Raw genomic sequence first — 22334 nt, 5'->3', positions numbered from 1 at the left:
ATCTATAGTGGGACATCGGACCATTCTTCAAGAAAAAAGAAAAAGTTCAGTTCTTTGAGGCGATGGAAATCTACTCTGTGCTCCAGAAGTTTTCAGTTATGATGAGATATGGTGATTGGAGAGGCCATGGAAGGCATTTGACTTCCTCGTGATGTCATGAAACCTTGAATTTGTTTAGCATTTAGCATTTGTTTAAAGGGATTTAGCATCTTGAAAAACAGGAAAATCGGGGGAATCATTTCCATCATGGGGTATAATTGGTCCTGGACAATGGCCTAGGCCACAAAGCAACCATACAGAGCAACCACGGAATGTAATTTAATTGATGTGTTTCCATTCTTTTACACTTCTTTTTAGTTAGCAGACACTTGTCCAAAGCAGTGTACAACTGAGGCAAATAACACATTACAAACATATGGCTGTCAAGGAGTCGACTAGGAATAAGTCGACAAGGCTGAGCTTCCAGTGAATGCCCAGGTACAGCTAGGCTGAGCTTCCAGTGAATGCCCAGGTACAGCTAGGCTGAGCTTCCAGTGAATGCCCAGGTTACAAGTGTAATCAGTTTAGGAGCAAGAGCTACACAACATCTTCCAACAAAGCAAGAATGCTAACTGTATATCATTAGCATATTATTACTAGTATCAAGCCTTAAAGGTACTTTTGAACCATGTTTCGGTTAAACACAAGCTAAGAACTATCTCCCCTAAAGGACTTAGTTTAATGCGAGTTGACTTGCGTGAATCATGCAGCCTGTTTGTTACCATTTAATTAAGATCCCTGCAGCAAGAGGCCCAGCTAGATGTCGCAGACCTCCAGGACAAGTCGAGAGCCTTCTTTAATAGCTTGTCAACTGACATCACTTGTCTTTTTCTGCAGTTCCCCAGGTACTCAAGAGCTGCACCGAGTTCATCGAGAAGCATGGGGTGGTGGACGGCATGTACCGCTTGTCCGGAATCGCCTCGAACATACAGAAACTTCGGTGAGAGAAATCCCCTCTTCCTTCCATGACAGTAGATCTTTCTCATCAGCCAGTGTTTGGCAGTTATTTCAAACTTTTTGTCCTCAATCAACCTTTACTGCAATGGGCTGTAAATCAGGTTCACTGGACCCACCTGACAGTGCACAAGAGGATGGATGGAAAATTGACAGACTGTAAAACAGACTTTTGGGGATTTGAAAAGGAGTTGGTGACACATGAAGCCTAATCATCCTTCGCATTAAATATGTCCCTCGGTGCAGACCCAAGAGAAAGACCTGCTTATTAATCGCACGCCATTCATGGCTTTATGTGGCACTCATGTGACCTCTTATGAAATAAGCAACTGAACAAAGAAAGCTCTGGAATACCAGAGTGCACATACTGTTCATGTTGACTCTACAAAGACTACCGAGGAACAAATATTTACATGATATGCGCTCCTCTAATGAATTCATGACACAGTAAAGACAGAGATGGTTGAAATCATTGAACAATCAAAAAGCACATAATTGGAAACATCAGGCGACCATGACTGTTGTGAGTCAAACGTATATTTATTTGAACTGTTGGAGTTCGTCTATCACCCTGTCCGCATTGCTCATCTTTCTGCATGACTCGTTTTGGTCAGTTTGACAAACATCCTTGTTCGAATCCTTCTTCATAATCCAGGAGCTCACAATGCTTTTCCTTTTACGCCAAAACGTTTGTTGAACGTGAAGGATTCTTCAGAATTCTGTCCCAGGAGTGTAGCAGTTGGAATAGAAATTCATGGTTGAAATTTGTCCAAGTAATTCGTCATGAAAATATTTCCTGTATTTGGGCCAACTTGAAAAATTATGATGAGAAGTTAAATTAAATATCTATTAAATATATGATTAAAGTTTACAACTTGAACAGCTTTAGGGTACATAACTCTGTTGTTCGTCCTAATGTGTTTTGGCATTCTTTAAAAAAACTTTCCCCCCAAAACGTTGCAGGAATAGCTATGATAAATAGTTACACTTGTACACAGGTCACTCTGCGTGCTTGTGAACTCCTTGGGATATTATTTTGGTTTAAAGCCAGCAGTTTCACAAGCTTGGAGGCAGTGAAATTTGACCAACTTGGACCTGGGACAGCTCTAAGCAGAGCGGGGGCTCACTGAAGACTATTGGGGTGACGGCTGGTGCGTGTGGGAACGGTTTAGGATTCAGTCTCATCTGGCAGACTGAAGGACGACAGCTTTTGAATGTTCTCACTGCTGGTGAGAACATTCAAGTGAACATGCAGGTCGAGCAGCCCCTGTTTACGTTACGCTTCTGGCGTCTTGGACAACAACGCAGTTTGTGTGAATGTCAACCGGCTTGCTCTACTCACACGACCATCCACGGCTCGTGGACGTTGGATGTAAATTAACTCCATGAGGGTCTCCCCGCTAGCAGGAATCTCTTGACAGGCTGAGACTTGCTCATATAGCCCCAACACGAACGTCTGGAATTTCAAACCGGGTTTGTTTTTTGTCCTCTGACGTTTCAGGTGACATTTCACTTGGGTTAACATTCCACGGCTAATTTTAACCCAACAATGAACCGACTGCAAAATGTGTGGCGTTAAATATCTCTTATTATTGTGCACCGTTTTTAAAACGACGTGCTAATGCCAACAGGGTTTGTCTAGGACTTTGGATTAGGTGACAGAAAACACCCTTTGTCAGTTTGTTTACTCATTTTCTTTACATTAAATGAAATGAGTAAATTATATAATCTAGTAGCATGAATGCTGTTAGCTGCAGGGAAAGTGCAGTATCAGGTACATGAAGACGATATCTTGGCATCTTGGCCCTTGTTTAATGGAGTAATGGAAACATTGCCCCCCCCCCCCCCCCCCCCCCCCAGGCACGAGTTTGACTCTGAGCAGATCCCTGACCTGACCAAGGACGTGTATATTCAGGACATCCACTGCGTGGGCTCCCTCTGTAAGCTCTACTTCCGCGAGCTACCCAACCCACTGCTCACCTACCAGCTTTATGAGAAGTTCTCGGTAAGCCCCGCCCCCGGATGCGGATTGGGTCTGGGATGGCAGGGGGTAGGACACATGAAACATTACTTGTTCCCTTAGAAGCAGGTAATGGCTACTTCTATGAGAAGACATTCCCCTGATGGTAGCATGGCTTACCACAACATCTTGCTTAATGTAAAGTCAAATATAACAGCAGTGAATCCCCATAAGAGCTTGTTTGCAGAAGAGGCACATATTTGCCCACTCCTATCGTCGACATTTCCCCCCCCACAAGCTGGCCATCCTCTAGTCCCGGAGAAGAAATTCACCATACATCACGCTCACACACTTGGTTTCCGCTAGTGAGTCAGCATGCAAATTTCTTAAAATACCATGTCTGTGTAGCCTTGTACGTTCACCTGTTTTTTTTCCAGGATCAGTACATGCTGAGAGACTGTACCAAATGTTTGTTTCCCCCCCTAAATTTGGGGTGAGACCATTATGAGAGGGTTGGGGGGTGGGTTGATGTTTACTGATATGTACAGAAAGGGGGGGGGGTGCATGTACCACACCCTGTCCTCTTAACTCAGCAAGGGCATGTCACAGTAACTCCTGAGATACCGGCTCGCCCCTCTGACCCGGCGTTAGCGAGAGGTAAACACTGACGAATTCCTGAGTGCTGATCCGCCACGCTTGCTCTCGGCAGGAGGCCGTGTCAGCAGCCACCGATGAGGAGCGGCTCATCAAGATCCATGATGTCATCCAACAGCTGCCGCCTCCACATTACAGGTCAGGCATGCTCGTCGCTGCCACCTACAGGCTGGCAGGAAATGTGCAAACGTATACTATTGGTACAGGATAGTTTCTGTTCTTCCCATGTTGTGGACCAAAGGTATAACTCTCATTGTTTAGTACATTGCCATTTACATTATGGCTCATCTAAAGAGCATATTTACAAAAATTAATTTAATGAATATAAACTGGATTTCTGTCAATAGGTGGCAAATGACGCTACAGTCAGTTTGTAATATATGAAATGTAGTGATCCATCTCCCCCTGCTGGTACGAAAGTGTATTAACAGTGATTTTATTTTTTTTCAGCTTGTTACTTATGGGTTTCAAAGCAGAATAATTTAATATGTAAAGCATGATGCCATCATTTTTCTGTCTCCCAGAACCCTTGAGTTCCTCATGAGGCATTTGTCCCACCTGGCAACATTCAGCTATGTCACCAACATGCACATCAAAAATCTAGCCATCGTTTGGGCGCCCAACCTTCTCAGGTGAATGAATCCTTTGCCGTATTAAAACATTTGATTCTTAGGAGAACCTTCTTGAGTCTTCCCCGCCCCCCTCCCCCCCCCCCCCCAACTGTTGCAGTATCCTATGTCAGTATTTTGTTGTTTTTAAATGATTGTATTGGTTTATAATGTTAGTTTTTATTTTTTATTTTATTTGTTTGTTTAAATGTGTCTGGCTACCATGACAACTTATTGTCCCTCGGGGGGATAAATAAGGTCTGTCTGTCTGTCTACCTGCCGGTCTGTCTGTCTGTCTGTCTGCCTGCCTGTCTGTCTGCCTGCCTGCCTGCCTGCCTGTCTAACATGATTGCTGTTTAGGCCAACATATGGTTTGTTGTCTGCTGACCCTTTGGCCTACATGTTCCTCACTCAGGTCCAAGCAGATTGAGTCGGCCTGCTTCAGCGGCACGGCGGCCTTCATGGAGGTGCGCATCCAGTCCGTGGTCGTGGAATTCATCCTCAACCACGTGGACGTGCTCTTTAGCCCCAAGCTCAGCTCGCTGATCCGAGAGGGTGCCGGTACGTCGGGGAACCTTCTCTCAGACTAGCTTATGGACCATATCATCCTTTTAATGAAAACCTACGACTCGAGCGTCACCTCATCTCCAACCGTGTCTCTCAGGCCATAATTCTCTATCCCGGCCCAAGTCCCTGCTGGTGTCCTCGCCCTCCACCAAGCTGCTGACTCTCGAGGAGGCCCAGGCACGCACCCAGGCCCAGATAAACTCCCCCGTCACCGCTGATAGCAAATACATCGAGGTGGGGGAGGGTCCTGCCGCCCTTCAGGGCAAGTTCCATACAGTCATCGAGTTTCCCACCGAGAGGTGAGTCCCGCCTCGTTCAGACAGTGAAAGCCGTGGCCGTTGACTGTTAGTCAAGGGGTAAATAACGTCCAGTAAATGAGTGGATTTGACCCGAGCCTGGCAGGCTGTGGTGCTCGTGTGCCCTGAGGTTTTCCAGTTTTGCTACAATTTGCTCAGCCGCAGCGATGGGAGAGCGGCGACCAAACCGAGCCAGCCAGTGTAGCAATTAGTTGCGCCGAGTGCTTTAAGTGCCCTGGTGGATCGAGAGCATGTCGCAACCTGCCAGCGCTGCTGCTGTTCCAGGGAGCTGTGGTTTCATGCGGCGGTGGGGCACAGTGATCCATGCTTCTGAGAGAGCACTTTCTGCCTTTGGCAACGTTCCTCCCCACTACTATAGGAAGAGGCCCCCTATCAAATCAAAGAAGTCCCCAGTGGGCAGCTGGCGGTCCTTCTTCAGCCTGGGGAAGTCTTCCTCTATGGCCAAACGCAAGCTGCAGCGCAACCCCAGCGAGCCCAATGAGCTGAAGGCCATGGCGCTTGCAGGTGAGGCCCCCCATCCTCGTCCGTCAGAACACCTCCAACCCCCAGGTTCAGAACATCACTCCTGATTTTACTCATCCTCTTCACGCCTTCTCCAGGAGGCAGAGGAGATACAGGGACTCTACGCTCCGCCAAAAGTGAAGAGTCTCTCACCTCACTGCACAATGTGGAAGGTAATGTTACTTTTCTTTTTCCTACTTTTTATCCGAAAACATTGTCATGACTCTAGTTAAAATTGTCTTGTGGACCTGGTGGGTGTGTCTGTAGGCGTGTCTTTGCATTCTAAATCCCACCCACCATTACTACGCCTATTCTGATAGGCTGATTCACATTTTATCATTTCCTTTAAATTTGAAGGAAGGAAACAAGGGCATTTATGGGCATAAAAGGGGCCAGAATTTACATTGAGGGTCCAGCTTTATCAATAGCCAATGATATGTTCTGAATAGGTGAGTGACAGGGGATGGAGCACCCTGGCAGCCAATCAGCTTTCAGCTGGGGCCAGCCCCACCCCATACACATCTCTAAAAGGAGGCCATCACGCTGAATTTCTTGTGATTGCTAAATATTCGGATTCATTGTGGTGGTATATATACATTTCTAGTCTATATTTTTTTTAACGATTACTGGGACTCATTTTCCTCAGGCGAGTCGAAGGTGTACCGCCCCCGCAGACCTCGCTCCAGCAGTGACGCCCTGTCCGCCTCTTTCAATGGAGACCTGCTGGACGGGCGGCACCACTGCAACTCGTATGACAACCTGGGCCAGGGGGACAGCGACGGCGATGAGGGCCCCATCTGTGTGCCGGCCCTCATCTCGCCTCCACGTTCTGCCGAGGACGTGGACCTCAGCCCCCCCGACATCGGTGTGGCCTCTCTGGACTTCGACCCCATGTCCTTCCAGTGTAGTCTACCCCTTGGTGAGCCGTCATTTCCCTCCCCAGACCTGGTGGGGGAGGCCGGCGGTCTAAGGATAAGCCCATTGGCCAGCTTCTCAGAACCGGTCTCCCCCTCCCCAGAGAAAGCCTCGACCCCTTTCTTAGCGTCTCCCGACTTCAGTCCAGCTCTGGGGGCTCAAGCAGAGAGCAAGAAGCATGCCACCGCCATCCTCGCTGAAAAAGTGGTGCAGGCCTTCTCCCCTAAAACGTCGCAGAAGAGCATCAAGCTGCCCCCTTTGGCTGTCCCTGAGCCCGTAGCGGCATCCACTCCAAACCAAACCCCCAAGACAGATGGTCCCCAGCCCCCTTCCCCCGCCCAGGCTCCCCAGGGCTCTCTGGTCCCCCCACCCGACATGATTGCCATGCTTCTAAAGACCAACGAGGCTGCCCCAAGTGAAGGCAGCCTGCCGGAGCTGCTCGGGAAGGTCCCTGAGAACAGAGACCACATCAAAGAATGCACAGAAGCTTCCGGACCCACCGGGCCCGTCTGCCCTCCAACGCAGCAAGGTCAATGGACAGCAGGTACCAGCATACTGCCATCATGCATGTCACATGGGCTTGCTTCCTGATATGCCGGAACACTCTTAAGAGGGTTAATCTTCCTCTGTGGTTTCATACTCTTGACACCTTAGCCTTTGTAATGTGTTTCTGTGAAACGGGGGGAGATGAGCGTCTGTTTTTCAGGGGAACTCAGGGTAACAACACACTCGTCCCTAATCCTTCCTGCTCCTTCTGCTCTTAAAAATCAGCTTACTTTCCCATGTGTTAACCCCAGCTTATGGTCCTTTCTGTTTTGTCCCTCCCCAGGAGCCGTAGCTATGGATTCTTCACAGGCCCCCGCCCCTGTAAGTTCAGTGTCCCTTCTCCCACCGCCTCCCCCTCCAAAGAACGCCGCCCGCATGCTCGCCCTGGCCCTAGCCGAGTCTGCCCAACAAGCCAGCTTTTTCACCCAGAGACGGCCCTCGGGGCCCCCGACACCTATGTCCCCCCTTGATACCCTGGAGTGGCCACCACCGCCTCCCCTCCCACCCCCAGCAACCCCTGAACTGGTGACGGATAGGGACGCTTCCCCGATGCCAACCTTCTCTTCCCCTCCTTCGGCTGCATCACCTGCCGAGAGCCAAGCACTAGTGGCTAGTTTGCACCTTACCAAATCCAGCAGTACCTGGCCACCTGCAGCATCCAGCGCTAACCAGGAGAATGACAGTGCGCCTGTCACCATGAGTGACTCCTTAACAGAGTCTGTCAAGGTTACCTCTCCTGCCACCCCCCAAGCCCCTCAAACATCTCTATCTCAAAAAAGTCCAGAAAGGCAGCAGTCTGCCCTGGGCCAAGTACCTGTGACCAGCTATTCTAGCACCACTACTGCCAGCACCAGCATCAGCCCATCCACCACCACCACCTCTACTACCACCACTAACAATGATTTGGGAGCCATGCCACATATGGAGGTGAGTAATTGGGAAATGGGAAGCATGCACTTGCAGTTTGAGGGGGTATCCCTTCTCAGATTGATCTAAGAACCCTTGTCTCTGTCCTGTTTTTAGACACGGGTAGGCGTCGACATCACACCGAGTATTCCAAAACCTGCAGAGCAGTCTACCACGACCGTGCAGCCGCCAGCCAACACCTGGACCTCTGCCGTTCCGACTACGCCCACTGAACAAGCGGATAAGCCCTGGGAAGCTCCGAAGGCGGCCCACCCTCGGACAGATCCGGTACCGGTGTATCAAGGCTATGGGCCCACGCCTCCAACTCCGCCTGTGCGCTCCATGGAGAGCAAGCTGGCGACTGCGGCTCTCTCCAATACGGAGGCAGCCAATGCTTCCAACTTCCACACGATCCTGGCGGAAGCTGCCATACCATCCTCGGTGGAGGAGGCCCTTCCACAACCGCCCCGGCCGCCACGGAAACCTTCGGTCCTCCAGCCCACCTACATGTACCACCCAAAGGCAGAAAGCGCGTTGGAGGCTGCGGCTGAGGCATATTACCACCAGAGGGTGATGCCGGTGGGCCAGCCTTCAATGGCATATCACTATCGGCCTGACAGCGTGCCACCGCATTTGTCCTACGCTTCTAAATCAGAGCCTCAGATTATCTATAGCGCTCGTTCTGACGGCCGTTACAATACCATTGGACCCAGATCTTTCCATCAATCCATCAAATCTCGTGGCCCTCACAGAGGAGAGTACATTCCGGGGGGGTCGTCCGGGCACCGGAGTCAGGGTTATGGGCCCATGGACAGTGCCATGGTGTACCCCACAATCCGCCGGGTCCACTCTCTGCATGTGCCACCTACTGCCATCCGCTCCGTGCCAATCACACGAACCGAGGTGCCGCCAGACGATGAGCTGTATTACTACCAGCGGCCGATCTACCAGTGTAAGTCGTACCAGCAGCCTGTGCAATCAGACTACCACGTAACCCAGCTGCAGCCCTACTTCGAGAATGGCCGAGTGCAGTACCGTTACAGCCCCTACTCTAGCACCAGCCCCCTGGATGCGCCCTACTATGATGTGGACCCATACGGGACCATCCGGCTGCGACACTTTCACTCCTTCAGCAGCCGAGACCTGGCCCCGCCCCATAACAGAGCGGGTGCCAAAGCTGGGAACTACCACTACTTATCGCGTCACGTCCTGCCCAGTGGTAAGGAGCACAGTTTTGTGAGCAGGGACATGCCCCCCTCCCACAGCTCGAAAGGGGCTTCAGTTTACCTGGCTATGGATCCCGAGGAGTCTGAGAGACTCCGCATGCACTCTGTCCGACGGGAAAACAGGGCAAGGCAAAAAGCGAAAGGCCCGGTTATGTCTCAGTACGATAACGTGAGTCCCTTCATTCCTGGAGATCCAGGAGGAATGGAAGTCCTGCACCTCCGCAGCAAATCTGATCCTGGAAAAACGGTCCTGATGACTGCCGAGGGTAAAGATGGGCGGTACGGCGTCATGCCGGCCTCTCAGCATCCTCCCAGGCACCTGCTGTCCGACCCCGACGTCTTCATGTACATGGAAACCGAAAAGCACTACCAGGGCAATGGAATGGCCGACAAGCCAGCTGTACCGCTCAAGCCAAGCGGCTCCCATAGCAACCAAACCGGATATCATCATCCACAACACCCGCACCAGCCTCCGCCCCAGCCGGCTCCGCGGAACCTCCCTGCGCATCAGGAGCCAAGCCGTCCAGATTCCAAAGGCGATCCAGGAGACAGCAAGCAAGGAGGCGCCGGCGGCAGGCATTGGCCAGAATGCCCCGAACCCCGGGGGCACCCATCTCGTTACGAGCGCTCTGACCAAGACAGGCACGCAATTAGGATCGCACCCGTATCCACCGGCAGCTACCCCGAAGAAGAGCCACAGGTAGCCCCCGTGAAACCCGTCCCCCCTCCCAAGCCTGAGAGGTCCCACAGCATGCGAGAGCGGCACCACTACCACCAGCCCAGTCCCTCCACCATTCACCTACAGGAGAACCCAGAGAGGGAGCACTGCGGGTCTTATTCCTACCAGTCTCACGGGCAGAGACACAGCACCATGACCATGCTGTCGCACTACGACAACCTGGATGACTATCACCCTGTCCCTCAGACACAGTCACAGACTCCGGTCTCCAGCCGAGGAGGCACCGCTCCTTACGCAACCCCAGGATTCACAACCCCACAAAGCGCTCGGGCATATTCCACTGCCCTGGGGCAGGGGGCCTTCCTCCCAGCTGAGCTGTCCCTCCAGAGGCCTGAGACAGAAATACATGCTGAGTGACAGACTTACAAATAAACTGACTAGTTAAGACAAATTAATAAAAAAAAATAAAAAAAAGGAAAAAAAAGTGATTCAGTAAATTCAGCAGCCTCTGCAGGACAGTGGACTGTCTGCGTTTGCGTTTCTTTCTTTGTATTTTTAAAGAAATGTAAAGAAAATTACAAAGACTTTTTACTGACCTGAATGTACCATAATTTCTTCCATTATCTAGAATGCCACACAGCGGTTACTTATCATATATGTATATATGTGTTTAACAAATGGTACATAAAATCAAAAATATAGAAATGGGGGGAACTATTGCTTATAAGGGATTTTTTGGGTGGGTGGGGGCAGGTAATGGGATTTAAGGTTTGCATTTCAGAAATGCATGTACACTATTTCTCACAGTACAGTTCTGTGTACATCAGCCTACATTGTGTACTTTCTAGATGTTGCAGAGGATGGAATGTATATGTGATCACGCCCTTCCAATCCTCTGAGTACATGCTTGGCCGGTGCATTCGGTGGTCTCGATGTCTGTGCATTGGGTTGGGGGCCCACAACCATGAGTTACAGAGAGGCCGACGTCACTTCTGAAAACAAGTGGTTCTCCACCGCTGTGCCGTGACTGCACCCACTGTTTACTGCGTGACAGCATGACATTTTAAAATCTCCTCTGTTTTCACTATAATCCAGTCTAATGTTTGGGGGTGGGGGGTGTAGAAACAGGACGCCTTAGGAATTTACCACTTCACATTTTCTCTCACAAACCGGACCAAATATCAAAGCGAACCTGTTTTGACCACAGCATTCATTCCTGAAAGTGTCAAAATACGTTTCTGAATGTCAGAATAGTAATATAAACTGTCTTAAGAATAATTCTATGTATTATGGCAGTGTAATTTTTTGTCTCAAAGGACATTAAAAGGATTTGCAACATTTAGAATATTTAATTGCTGATTTAAAAAAAACATCTGAATGCAAAAAAGAAAAAAAACCTTTTCTATTTCAAAATGGAGATTTTGCATGCTTCAAAAGGTTTCTAGTTACAAAAGTAAGTCTTGGAAGCATCAAACACACAATTACGGCCTCGTCACTAACCCATGGGAATGTGTATGTAAGTATGTCTGCAATTTTACACGGCTTCCAGCATATCATAGGCTGTCTGGGGGGTGTCTTTGCTTTCACAGTGTTTGATTCTTCACTATTAAAGATAGAAGATTCCAGAACAGAGGGCAACAATGGTTGTGCAGTGGCTAGTGTCACCTCAAACCTCTGGGACCATGTCCAGTTTATTTCTCCAGCCTGTTCTCCCCATGTCGTTCTGGGGCATCCTCCAGTTTAGTCCCCACAGTCCAAAAACATGCAAAAGTGAAAAGTGAACTGGAGTTACCAAATTGTGTGTGTGTGTGCGCGTGCATCCGCCCGCCCGCCCTGTGTTGGGTTGGTGCCCCTTCATGGGTTATTCCCTGCTTTGTGCTGATAGGCTGTAGACCCCCACTACTCTGCGTAGCACAAGCATGTACAGAAAATAGATGGAAGGTTCCAACACAGCTGCCTATGTAGAAGACACATCCTCTGTTAACCAAAAAAAAGTAATGTTCTGGTAAATGATTAATAAATTATCTCAATTTTGGTAGAACAAGGTATGAAAGAGAGGAAAAACCCCAATGATCCCACCACCATAATAAAGGTTAAATTTGATCCACTCATAATTACTACAGTGAAACCAGTGTTACTCAACCCAGTCCCAGGGCTGGGAGTGAGCAAAAACATGGACCACTGGGGGTCCCTGAGAACTGGGTTGAAAAAGACTGAGTATTTTATTTATAAGGATGTAAATACCAAAATGTGAACTGATGTCAGATTGTAGTGTTGAGTTTTTGGCGGAAGCAGTTTTTGTTGGTATTCATATTGGGTTTGGTCCATTGTTACTTATAAAATTTTTGTGTCACAGACTCCAAAACCATTCCCCCATTGTAAAATAATGTGGTGTCCCCCAACCCAAGACACTGAAAGGTAGCTGGACGAGCCGCCTAGCGCTGTGCTAAATGTGAACATCTTTTGTATCAATAACTGGACTATAAAATGTTATTGTGGAATATTACAACAAAACTGTTCTGAAATAGCAGTGAATTAAGTCTTATTTATGCTGTTTATACGTATTGGTCTGACATTTCCTTAACTAATGCAGTGTGACATTTTCAAATAGAAATGACCGTATGCTAATAAACAGGACAAGGGATATGCTTGAGCCTGAAGGTTTGGTTCAAGCAGTGTCCTTCATGAAGACAGACACTTAAGGTTTTTTATATAACAATTTCATTTTCTGTCACTATTTTGGATGAGGATTACTAATAAATACTGCATTATTTTATATTAAAATGCTATTTTTAACCAGTCGCATTCAAAAATGCTTGTCATTCCAAACATTCTCTCTCATAACTGCTACTGATGGAACTAATCCGTACAGCATTTAAATTATGTAGATCCTGAACACAAACTTATTTCTGAATGTACGCTATTCTAAAATATTAGACCAATATGACTGACCCAGTTACGTGATGATGAGAGGACCTGTGGGCACAACTCTTTGCCTCTGGAACCTAAATCTGAGATGCAGAGACAGTAATCATAGGAGTCCCTGTGGGTTTTTTCCTGTACTGTTTGTCTTCTGAATTCAACTAGGAAACTGCAGTACAAATAGATTGTTGTCTTGGCAGAGAATACGTCTTACACTTAATTATTAAACAGCCTATTAATGGCCACAGACTTTACTTTTAGGTGTGAAGAATGATGCTGGCAAGGAGACCTAATTGAAGACCATTGTGGATTCTGAGAATGGTTGTAGTATCCGATGTTGCATAACTTACAGTGGGTGGTTCACAAATGACTTGGGCAATCACTTCCCAGTCATTGTTTTCAAATTAATTTCTCAAATACGTGACACCGTTTAGACTGTTCCATTATTTTTGTATGGTCATTATTTGAAAATGAACACTGCATATTTAAATCAGACAATGAAATCTGTTTTAGGCAGCAATAAAAACATCTCAACTCTACATGGTTATTGTGAGATACAGAGGTATATATGTACGTAAACAAATCCATACAAAAGTTGGAACAAAATTAAAAAATGAAATTAACCAGTTTTGTGTATTTTTTTAAGATTGAATCTTTCCCAGTTAACATTTAGTTTGACACGCTGTTTGCACAATTTGAATGAGGTACCATTCCTCCAAAATTTGCACCATAGCTATTTTAATAAATTAGCTGGTGTTTTTGGGGTGCAAATCTCTCAAAGCAAAACTTAATTTTCTCATGTGCATGTATATTTATTTACAATATTTTTCATCTTTGTAGTGAAAAGCCAGTATATTCTCAATCCAGTATGACCATTCGTCTTGCCCTTGCGTCTGGCCCGCTAGTTCCCAGTACTGGGAGTGTTTTCATGGAGACTTTGCAGGGCCAAATCGGACCACTTCATCTCTTGTTCTTTCACGGACTCTGTAGATCCTCCATTGTCTTGCTCTGCCTCAGGGAGTTCACTCTAGAGAAGAGGGGATCATATTAATTTTTAGGTGCCGCATGAGATCCTGTCCGAGTGTCTGCAACTTTGATTGAACAATATCAAGGTCATCTAACAGGACTGCAAATATGCATCCTTTGGCTCCAAACTCCCGGATCTAATTCAACTTCACAGCAGAAACAAATTACCCAATATAACTATTAGAGGTACACTCCTGCAGCAATTCTTCTCAGCTATAGAACGTGGTTTCAATTTACACTACGTTTCCTAAGAAGTTCTCAAGAGTTTAAAATAGTTTAGAATAAGCTGCAATTAAATTCCACATTTCATTTCAGTCTTAACATAACCAGAGAGTGTTATTTGTTCCAGATATTTTTGTCCCTCAAACGGGGCGTGCTGGGTCTGGAGATTCACAGCTGGTAACGTACATGTAAATTATTTTTTTTCTGTTTTTAAGCGTAGTTAAATGCGTTTGACAGAATATTTAGCGGCGATTAGATCACCGCCCCAACAAATGTCTACTCCGCTTTAAGTGACGTGTGCATCCATATAAAAGGTTGTGACGTTTGCTAACTTCATTTGAAATCAAGTGACAATCGTTCTAATTGGTTAAATTACCGTGTTAATTTCTGTGATGAAACGAAGAAAAGGCGAAGCCGATATCTCAAAGTCCCGAGGACGGGAAAATATATATTGTAAATTTGTTGTCGTGCGGCATATATTGCGCGAATGAGCAGCCATTTCTAGCCGTATGACAGGGGGGCTTACCAGCGGTATGGTGACATCCTCATAGGGCAGACGGTCCTCCCTCCAGGCATCATCGGTGAGATCCAACACTCTTCCATCTCTCTGTACTTCGCTGTCCATCTCTGAATAACCAGATCGATACGATCTGCGTCAGGGCAAACGATGCGAAACGTTATAAAAATGTGCTGTGATCTAGCGAAAACGTACGCGCAAGTTAACGAAATTAACAAAAAAAATTATATATGCAGTTAAAATAAGCGTGCTTATGTTAACGCAATCCTGCGCTGGGGAAACGAAGAAGATTTAAGAAGTCGCTCTAATTAAACGTCATCCTCTTCCGGGGTCGGGCTCTGTGCCTTTCAAAACAAGACCGTGGAAAGCAATAGCACGAAATATTAGTTCCCAGTTTATGAAATTTGAACAACCGTTTCGTGTGCAAAGGATTTCAATTAAATTTATGCATTATAAAATCGAGCTGATTTCCATTTCCTTTGTGCTTTAGCTGTGTTAATCTTGTTTTAGGTGACTTTTGTAACCCCTATATGTTTCAAGTTTCTATAGAAAATGCCAAGATCAACGTAGAATTACGACGTCGATAACGCATTGTGACAGTGCTTTGCCCTTTGTTCTGACGCTCGTAATAATTTTGCCAGATTTCCTCTGTACATTGACTCTGTATCTTTAAAACTTCAGACCAAACTAGGTGCTAGCGCCATGATCTGATCAGCTGATGGTCCAATCACACGAAGAAAGCTATCGCGAGCTGACGCTCAGTCGCATTTCTATTGGTTAGATTTTCATTACCTCATGATCTCGGCTGAACGTTTATTGGTTACTGAAATACATCACCTGTGTTTCTTGCAGAATTGCTAGTTTTCCTGGTTAAATCTGAACAGGTAGGTGCGTCGTAATGCGTTGTCAGTGCGTGTATATAGACTTTTCCCTTTATGTGATGGTTAAATGTGGATCGGAATAGAGAAAGTTAATTAAAAAAGTTAAAAACTTTGTTTTATTTTAATCTGTCTGCTGTCGCTAGTAAAGCCAGAGGCATCATTAGCCAGTAAACTGGAAGTTGTTCTGCGCAGTTTGCTTATTTTGAACTAATCTGGTTACTGGTTAAATCTCAATATAAGATGAAAACGTGTCGATGTCAGTGTCACCTCAGTTTAGTTTCAGGATTAGTTAATTTGTTTTCTGTTGCACTCTATGCTGTCTGTCATACTGTTATATTATGATCAGTGAAATGTTACAATGCATATGTACATGTGCGCAAGTATCCGTGTGTGTGAATATACAGTGCACCCAACATGCTGTAATTATTTTTTAATAAATGGTGTTATAGCGTATGTGAACTTATAACATCTAATCTATGAAATGTAACCATGCATGTAGCGTCCACATTTCGGCATAGAATTTCTAATTTAGTCAGCAAACGATAGCCATAAGGTGTGACATTTCAAATGTTCTGCCAACTAGTGTAAACTTTTTATATATAAGTAAGTCAGTGACTATATAGGACACTTGAATGTATAGATATAATGTGTAGACTTCGTGCTTGTTTTCCAGTTGGGAGGATGGATCTCGTGCTCAGCTTCGCAGACCGTTACTTTTTCTCCCCCTATGTGTACCCCGAATCATGGCCCGAGGACGAACCTGTGCGCCAGATCATCGGGCTGCTGGTTGTGACAAACCTGGGGGCAGCCATCTTGTACCTGGTCATGGGTTACCTCAGCTACTATTTTATCTTTGACCACGACTTAATGAAACACCCGCAGTTTCTAGAGGTTTGTAATATGTATTTTTTTTCTCCATTTCAGGGGCGATTCTATGGTGTATTTATTTATTTATTTATTTATTAAGGTGGGGAACATAAGAGGGGCCATAAATCATACAGAGCCAATGATGTGTTTTGAAGCAGTGAGTGGCAAGGGAGGGGGGTGGCCAGTCAGCTCCCAGTGGGGGCCAGTCACCCAGTGCCCTTGTGGCCCACCTCTGCTCCACTTTATACAGACTCCATAAATCAGTTTTTTTTTTTTAACTTCACAAACAATTATGTATACCAGCAGTATTGTGATCTCTTTGGTTCCCCTGCAGAACCAGGTGCGTAGAGAGATTAAGTATGCCATGAGCTCTCTACCATGGATCAGTATTCCTACAGTGGCCTTGTTCTTGGCTGAAGTCAGAGGATACAGCAAACTTTACGACAATGTCAATGAGTCTCCGTTTGGTAAGTTCTGTGAGTCTCACTAACAGTGCTGTGAACTTAGGAGTTCCCTTTCTACCTCTGTATACTTTATGTTGTATATCAAAGTTACTGTTCCTTTTTTTTTTTTTAGGTTGGCCGGGGGTAATTTTCAGCATGTTTTCTTTCTTGTTTTTTACTGATATGTGCATCTACTGGATCCACCGGATTCTTCACCACAAACTTATTTACAAGGTAAATATGGAAGTTAAACATTAGGCTAGTGTGGTATTTGAATATTGTGTAATGTCCGTAATGTTTGCTTTAACGGAGTTTGTGGCAGGTACCTGGCATGCTGCAATATTACTGCATGAAATCAGATTTATGAACAATATTTGAAACTCCTCGTTAAAGTTAAATTTACTCTCACATAAATTGGATTAAATTGCTTACCTTTGTGATTTTATTAGTAATTCTTAAATTCTTGGTTTTGAAGTAGGCAAAGTTAAATATGTTGCCTAAATATGGTTTGGTTGAAAAAACATTTTCGTACTCAAAACAGTAACATTCATTTTAATTAGAATTCATCCAACATTCATTTCTAAAGTTTCAGAATCAATAAATCTTAAGTCATGCAAGTAGTTTATCACAAGTAGTACTTTAAATTTAAATCTTTCATTTCACCATTTTGGTTAGTATAAATATGTCTAAAATATCGAGGCATTTTATGATGCCCAAAAGTTAGTAATTAGTGTAAATTTAGCATATCCTTACGTTTAATAAATAAAACTTTGAACTGCAAAAAATACCACCACACCGCCTACATGGTTTTACCTTGTTTATGTACAAGATCTCCTCTTTTTAAAAGATGTCGTTGCTGCTGAGCTGTTCCTTTCTTCACTGCCAGTTCAGTGCATATCACACTGAAGTATACCAAACCATAGTATACCAAAACAGTTTTATGCAGTGTGCTCTGCTACAGTGCATATCACACTGAAGTATACCAAACCATAGTATACCAAAACAGTTTTATGCGGTGTGCTCTGCTACAGTGCATATCACACTGAAGTATACCACATCAGTATTATGTGGTGTGCTCCGCTAACCGAATTTAATAAGCATAAAGATACTCCAAGTTTCTACAGATTACTAACTTTTTGGGTGTCTCAAAATGCATCTCATTAATATTTTATGTGCAACACTAATCTGCTTAACAAATTGTGGGTGTAAATAAACGTCCATATAGTACCAAAAAACTGACATCCGGCCAAATGTGCCGCCTGTCATCTGAAGCCCTGGTGATTATTGCCTGTGCGCGATATAATATTGATGTGACACTGCGCAGCCCTGAAAATGTGTATCTAAAACACTTCAGGAATGTCAGGATGTATCAAAATTACAGTCAGAGTACTAGACAACCCAAACATGCATACAGATCTTCAGATGGAACAACCCATGAGCCAGTGTGGTGTTCCTGGGTCAGAGTTTCTACCCACTGTTTCAGGATAAGAATCTTATGAGTGGAAGTACATCCACTTGCCAAATATATAATCACCCTTTTGTGAGCTGTTATTTATTTTTATTTTTTTCGAAGTCCTGTAAAATGTCGGTGTTTCAGCCTCATGTTCTGGTGTGATCTGCAGCATTTTCATAAACCCCATCACGTGTGGAAGATCCCCACGCCCTTTGCCAGCCACGCCTTCCACCCCGTGGATGGCTTCCTCCAGGGTCTCCCCTACCACGTCTACCCCTTCCTGTTCCCGCTCCACAAGGTGCTGTACCTAGGCCTATACGTCTTTGTCAACATGTGGACCGTATCCATCCACGACGGCGACTATCGGGTCCCCAAGCTGCTGGAGAAGGTCATCAACGGCTCCGCGCACCATACTGACCACCACCTCTTCTTCGACTTCAACTACGGCCAATACTTCACCCTGTGGGACCGCATCGGTCGCTCATACAGGCACCCCTCGGCTTTGGAGGGAAAGGGTCCTCTTGACGCCGTCAGAAGCTTGATGGCTCAGGCCAAGCTGCCCAATAGCATGGGCAGTCCAGCCAATGGAGAGCCTGTCAAAGGCAAAGCGCACAAGCATGACTAGATAGCTTCTCCATGGTGACCAGATGTTCACTTAACCAATCTAAGGGACAGTGCCCAATTGTAAACATTCTGAACATTTCCTTTCTTCACCTGCAAGAAATCAAACAATGTATACACTTGCTGCTTTTCCCCTTGAAAAAGGACAGATACCACGTGGACCACTAAGAAATATGAATAATTCATAGTAGAATTTTCTGATTTCTAAAGAAATATATGTGTTGAATTGCTATTGATTTTTTTCTGCTTGCCAAATGGGAACATTTGCCAGGATATTGGCGCTCCTTTGCTGCCCGTTTGTGCTCCCTGGGAAGACCAACGGAGAGAACCTTAACACTTAATAACGAGGGTAGCAAATGAAACAATGGCGGCTTCCTATGGTTGGCAATTGAAAGGTTTGGACCATTAATGTTGCCTTTTGGATGCTCTGTTGAAGTGATATTGAGGGTAAATGGCCCAGGAATTAATCCTGGCATCTAGACCACCCACATTATTATAATGCCAAGATTCTGACCATAACACTAAATTGGATTTTGAAATGGAATTACTGTAGATCAAGTTAGTAATCTAGGGCAAATGATTCAGATCAAGTTGAATGTACATTAGGACTGTTCTGGCGATGAAAGCCAGGCGGTGTGATGTTTTTGCCTCCCGTTTGTTGGCCTTGGAATTGTATTTAACGGCAACCGAATCTCATACGATGTGTGAGGCACGTTTAGAGGAAGTGTTGGTGAGTGATGAGTATAATAGGAAATTTGATTGTATTTTTTTTTTTTTTTTTAATTATCTCGGCAGGTACCATGGGTGGTTCTAGATAATCTTATTTTTGCTAATTTAATACCTGCTCCTGCAAGTACGCGAATGGCTACCCCATTACCTCCTGCGGTGGCGTGTGAGATTAGATACTAACTGACAGGAGGTTCTGTCTGCGATGTCCAATAACAACTTGAATGTTTTTTTGTTTTACCTCCCGCCCCCCACCACCGCTGCATTAAACTACAGGTGCACGCTAACTCCATCTGATGAATAACGATCAGTGGTAATCAGCAGCGCCGCAGTTTATTGTTTTCATTTAGTTCCAAGTGCATTAGACAGACAAATTAGGAGGCGAGATGGCAGATAAGATGAAATACAAACATCCTAACCGCAACGCTGCACTTATGCACATGCATTTTGTCTGGTTATAATACGTTGTATAGCTGGTTGCATTGCAGCCTCTGTAATGCCATGAATTCTCAACGCATGACATTGATCACCGATGCCTCAGTCTGGCAAAAAAAGACCAGTAAAAGTCAAGCTTCTATAAAACACGCCTTACTGCCAGTGTGTTCATTTTACTTCACCTTACCCTTCAGTATGACAATCCGTGTACCCTTGAGCTGTGACCTTAACTCGCCGTCTGAATGAGTCTTACATGTTATCTGCGTAAAAATAGGCGCGTGTAGCTTTGAAATTTCACAAGTCAAATCGCACTCCCCTGAAGTTTCTAAATACATTTTATCAGCATGTCTCCTACAGTTTTTCACGGGATATTCATACTACATCTATATATATGCACCCACAATGTGGACAAAATAAAGTTCAGCATGTTAATGTTTTTTTTTTTTCTTTTTACAAACTAATCCCATTTTTCTAGCAGAGTGGTAATGTAATTTTATGAAAAACCACGACAAGACAGATGAAAATGTTCATATAATTATGTAATTGAAGGTGGCTAGCATACATTATAACCATTATTTATATTTTATAAGAAAATGACTTGTCTTTAAAGCTCTTGCCGTTGGCTCAGCGTGACACAGCAGGAGTTCGGCTGTCTTTCTCTCTTCGTGCGACAGAGGGCGCTGCAGCACCATTTAAAAACGCTTCGCTCCCCGTACAGAGACCAGCAGACTTTCATCAATCCTGATTTTTGAACTGGAATGGCATGTTGTTGCATCATGCAATCAGAGTGACTGATCGCAACACAAAAAAGTAAAGTAAAAACACCTGTTAAGAGCGGTATGACCTTGCGTTTCCAGTGTGTAGTGACATTTGAAGGCTGGAGAATAGCGCATACTTTTATCAGACAATGCGGCTCAATGATTCATCACACACGCCGTCAGAAACGGTCAGATAGCGGAATATTCTATTAAACTTGTAAAATGTATTGTAATCTCTGTCAAAATTTGCTTTGCCTTTGATTGATGCTTGTGAGTCGCTTGTGTTTGGAGATTCTGTTGCATCAAAACAGATACCGAAAAAAACCTTTGATAATAATACAGTTACAGACATCCAACCTACCCATGCGTTTTACTTATTATGGAAAGGCCCGAGGTTCGCTTTAACCACTGATTAACAGAAAAGGACAATTTGCTTCTACGTCTGTCTGTTAAACCACTTGAATATAAATTTTACACGTTACAGATATTTAAATTATTCCCGTGCACTGCCTGAAAGCAGATCGCAGCTTATTTGATGCATAAGTTTATAATTTTGATACAGTTATAAATTAGCCAGTGAACGTGGGATATAGTAATCAGAGACGTAATTTTACTCTGTTTTTTTTGATAATGTTTTTGCAGAAAAAGATTTATATAATGGATTTTTTAAAGCTGTATGGTTGAAAGGTGCTTTAAGAAGCGTCTGTATGATTGACCGTATATCACATCTCGCGCTGTGTAAATCTCTCATTAACTGAATCATAATGAAAGAAAAATGACATGTTGCACGGCTGAAATGCTAGCCTGTGTTTTTACTATTTAAATAGTGAATTTGCATAAAGCCGAAGTAACAACCCACTGACTAACCCCTAAAACAAAATGTTTCTATGGCAACTATTCACAAGGCCATGCATAAACACAACATGTTTGTTTTTGGTGCAGGAAGGCTGCAGTTCGTGTACAGGGTGAGCCTGTGAGTGGACAATATAACGTATCCGGTGCTGTAGGAACAAATCTGACCCAAGGATGTATATTAGCAGTTTTATGGTAAAATAATGGGTGGTATTGTTGAGAGTGAGTGAGTGGATCATGTATGTATTATATTGTGGGGACATTTACGATTAAAAACCTGTTATTTTGACATTGTAGGGACCATTTTTTCGGGAAACTCAATTTTATAAAAATCTGTGACTGCAATCAGAAAAGCTTAAAATGTCAAAAGTCTTGTATTTTGTTTGGTTACTTATGATCAAGGTTAGGCCTGGGTAGGGATTAAGGTTGTCATAGTTGGGATTAGGGTTTTTTCTTCCATAGGAATGAATGGACAGTGTGTTTGTGTGTGTGTGCGTGTGTGTCTGTGTTTCCTCTGTGATTCCCTGCTAAATGCATGCTTGATTATACTGTCACCGAGTTTGAGTAACTGATGTAAGTAGATAGAGATGGAAACCCTCTGCTTTTCTTTGATATTCTCAGGACGGTAATCCATTTAATGCATTGATTAAATGTTATAACGTATGCTTCAAACTAAGCCGTTTTCTGTGTTTTTACATGAATGTGACAAGACGTCTTCATCGTTCCAGCTGCCCTTTTC

The 22334-nt window shown here is 44.8% G+C and overlaps 3 protein-coding genes across 14 annotated transcripts in view; 2 read left to right on the top strand and 1 right to left on the bottom strand.

Annotated features, from left to right (window-relative positions):
• The window catches only part of arhgap32b (Rho GTPase activating protein 32b), a 102275-nt gene extending 88858 nt beyond the window's left edge, over positions 1-13417 (top strand). For 10 of the 11 annotated variants that reach the window (XM_072702153.1, XM_072702151.1, XM_072702149.1 and 7 more), the window contains 11 exons: positions 877-979; positions 2854-2998; positions 3663-3745; positions 4132-4239; positions 4631-4776; positions 4880-5081; positions 5458-5603; positions 5699-5773; positions 6247-7059; positions 7345-7988; positions 8085-13417. In XM_072702153.1, coding sequence (XP_072558254.1) covers positions 877-979; positions 2854-2998; positions 3663-3745; positions 4132-4239; positions 4631-4776; positions 4880-5081; positions 5458-5603; positions 5699-5773; positions 6247-7059; positions 7345-7988; positions 8085-10289 — 4670 coding nt within the window. In that variant the 3' untranslated portion in view covers positions 10290-13417. The remainder of the gene's footprint in view (positions 1-876; positions 980-2853; positions 2999-3662; positions 3746-4131; positions 4240-4630; positions 4777-4879; positions 5082-5457; positions 5604-5698; positions 5774-6246; positions 7060-7344; positions 7989-8084) is intronic. The other variant, XM_072702150.1, reaches the window with a different exon arrangement.
• On the bottom strand, positions 13409-14881 carry anapc13 (anaphase promoting complex subunit 13). The gene is made up of 2 exons (XM_023813629.2): positions 14569-14881; positions 13409-13821 (listed from the first exon to the last, which is right to left on the bottom strand). Exons 1-2 carry the CDS (start codon positions 14665-14667, stop codon positions 13696-13698), a joined length of 225 nt encoding a protein of 74 aa, XP_023669397.1. The 5' UTR covers positions 14668-14881; the 3' UTR covers positions 13409-13695.
• Positions 14115-20417, top strand: sc5d (sterol-C5-desaturase). Of its 2 annotated transcripts, XM_023813627.2 has the most exons (6): positions 14201-14219; positions 15412-15443; positions 16114-16331; positions 16642-16774; positions 16884-16984; positions 18373-20417. In XM_023813627.2, exons 3-6 carry the CDS (start codon positions 16122-16124, stop codon positions 18826-18828), a joined length of 900 nt encoding a protein of 299 aa, XP_023669395.1. In that variant the 5' UTR covers positions 14201-14219; positions 15412-15443; positions 16114-16121; the 3' UTR covers positions 18829-20417. The 2 variants fall into 2 exon arrangements, with proteins under 2 accessions (XP_072558257.1, XP_023669395.1); XM_072702156.1 differs by lacking the exon at positions 15412-15443 and having other exon boundaries at positions 14115-14219.
• Positions 20418-22334: the final 1917 nt, after the last annotated feature.

The sequence above is a fragment of the Paramormyrops kingsleyae genome, chromosome 18 (assembly GCF_048594095.1).
Source record: "Paramormyrops kingsleyae isolate MSU_618 chromosome 18, PKINGS_0.4, whole genome shotgun sequence".
Lineage (NCBI taxonomy): Eukaryota > Metazoa > Chordata > Actinopteri > Osteoglossiformes > Mormyridae > Paramormyrops > Paramormyrops kingsleyae.
This window is presented reverse-complemented; position numbering and strand designations above follow the sequence as displayed.

Excerpts from the sequence above, each read along its gene's own strand:
- anapc13 (XM_023813629.2), bottom strand. The coding sequence starts at position 14,667 with ATGGACAGCGAAGTACAGAGAGATGGAAGAGTGTTGGATCTCACCGAT. Across the intron at positions 13,822-14,568 it reads AGGATGTCACCATACCGCTG|AGTGAACTCCCTGAGGCAGA; the intron begins GTAAGCCCCCCT and ends CCTCTTCTCTAG.
- sc5d (XM_072702156.1), top strand. The coding sequence starts at position 16,122 with ATGGATCTCGTGCTCAGCTTCGCAGACCGTTACTTTTTCTCCCCCTAT. Across the intron at positions 16,332-16,641 it reads AACACCCGCAGTTTCTAGAG|AACCAGGTGCGTAGAGAGAT; the intron begins GTTTGTAATATG and ends GTTCCCCTGCAG. Across the intron at positions 16,775-16,883 it reads TGTCAATGAGTCTCCGTTTG|GTTGGCCGGGGGTAATTTTC; the intron begins GTAAGTTCTGTG and ends TTTTTTTTTTAG.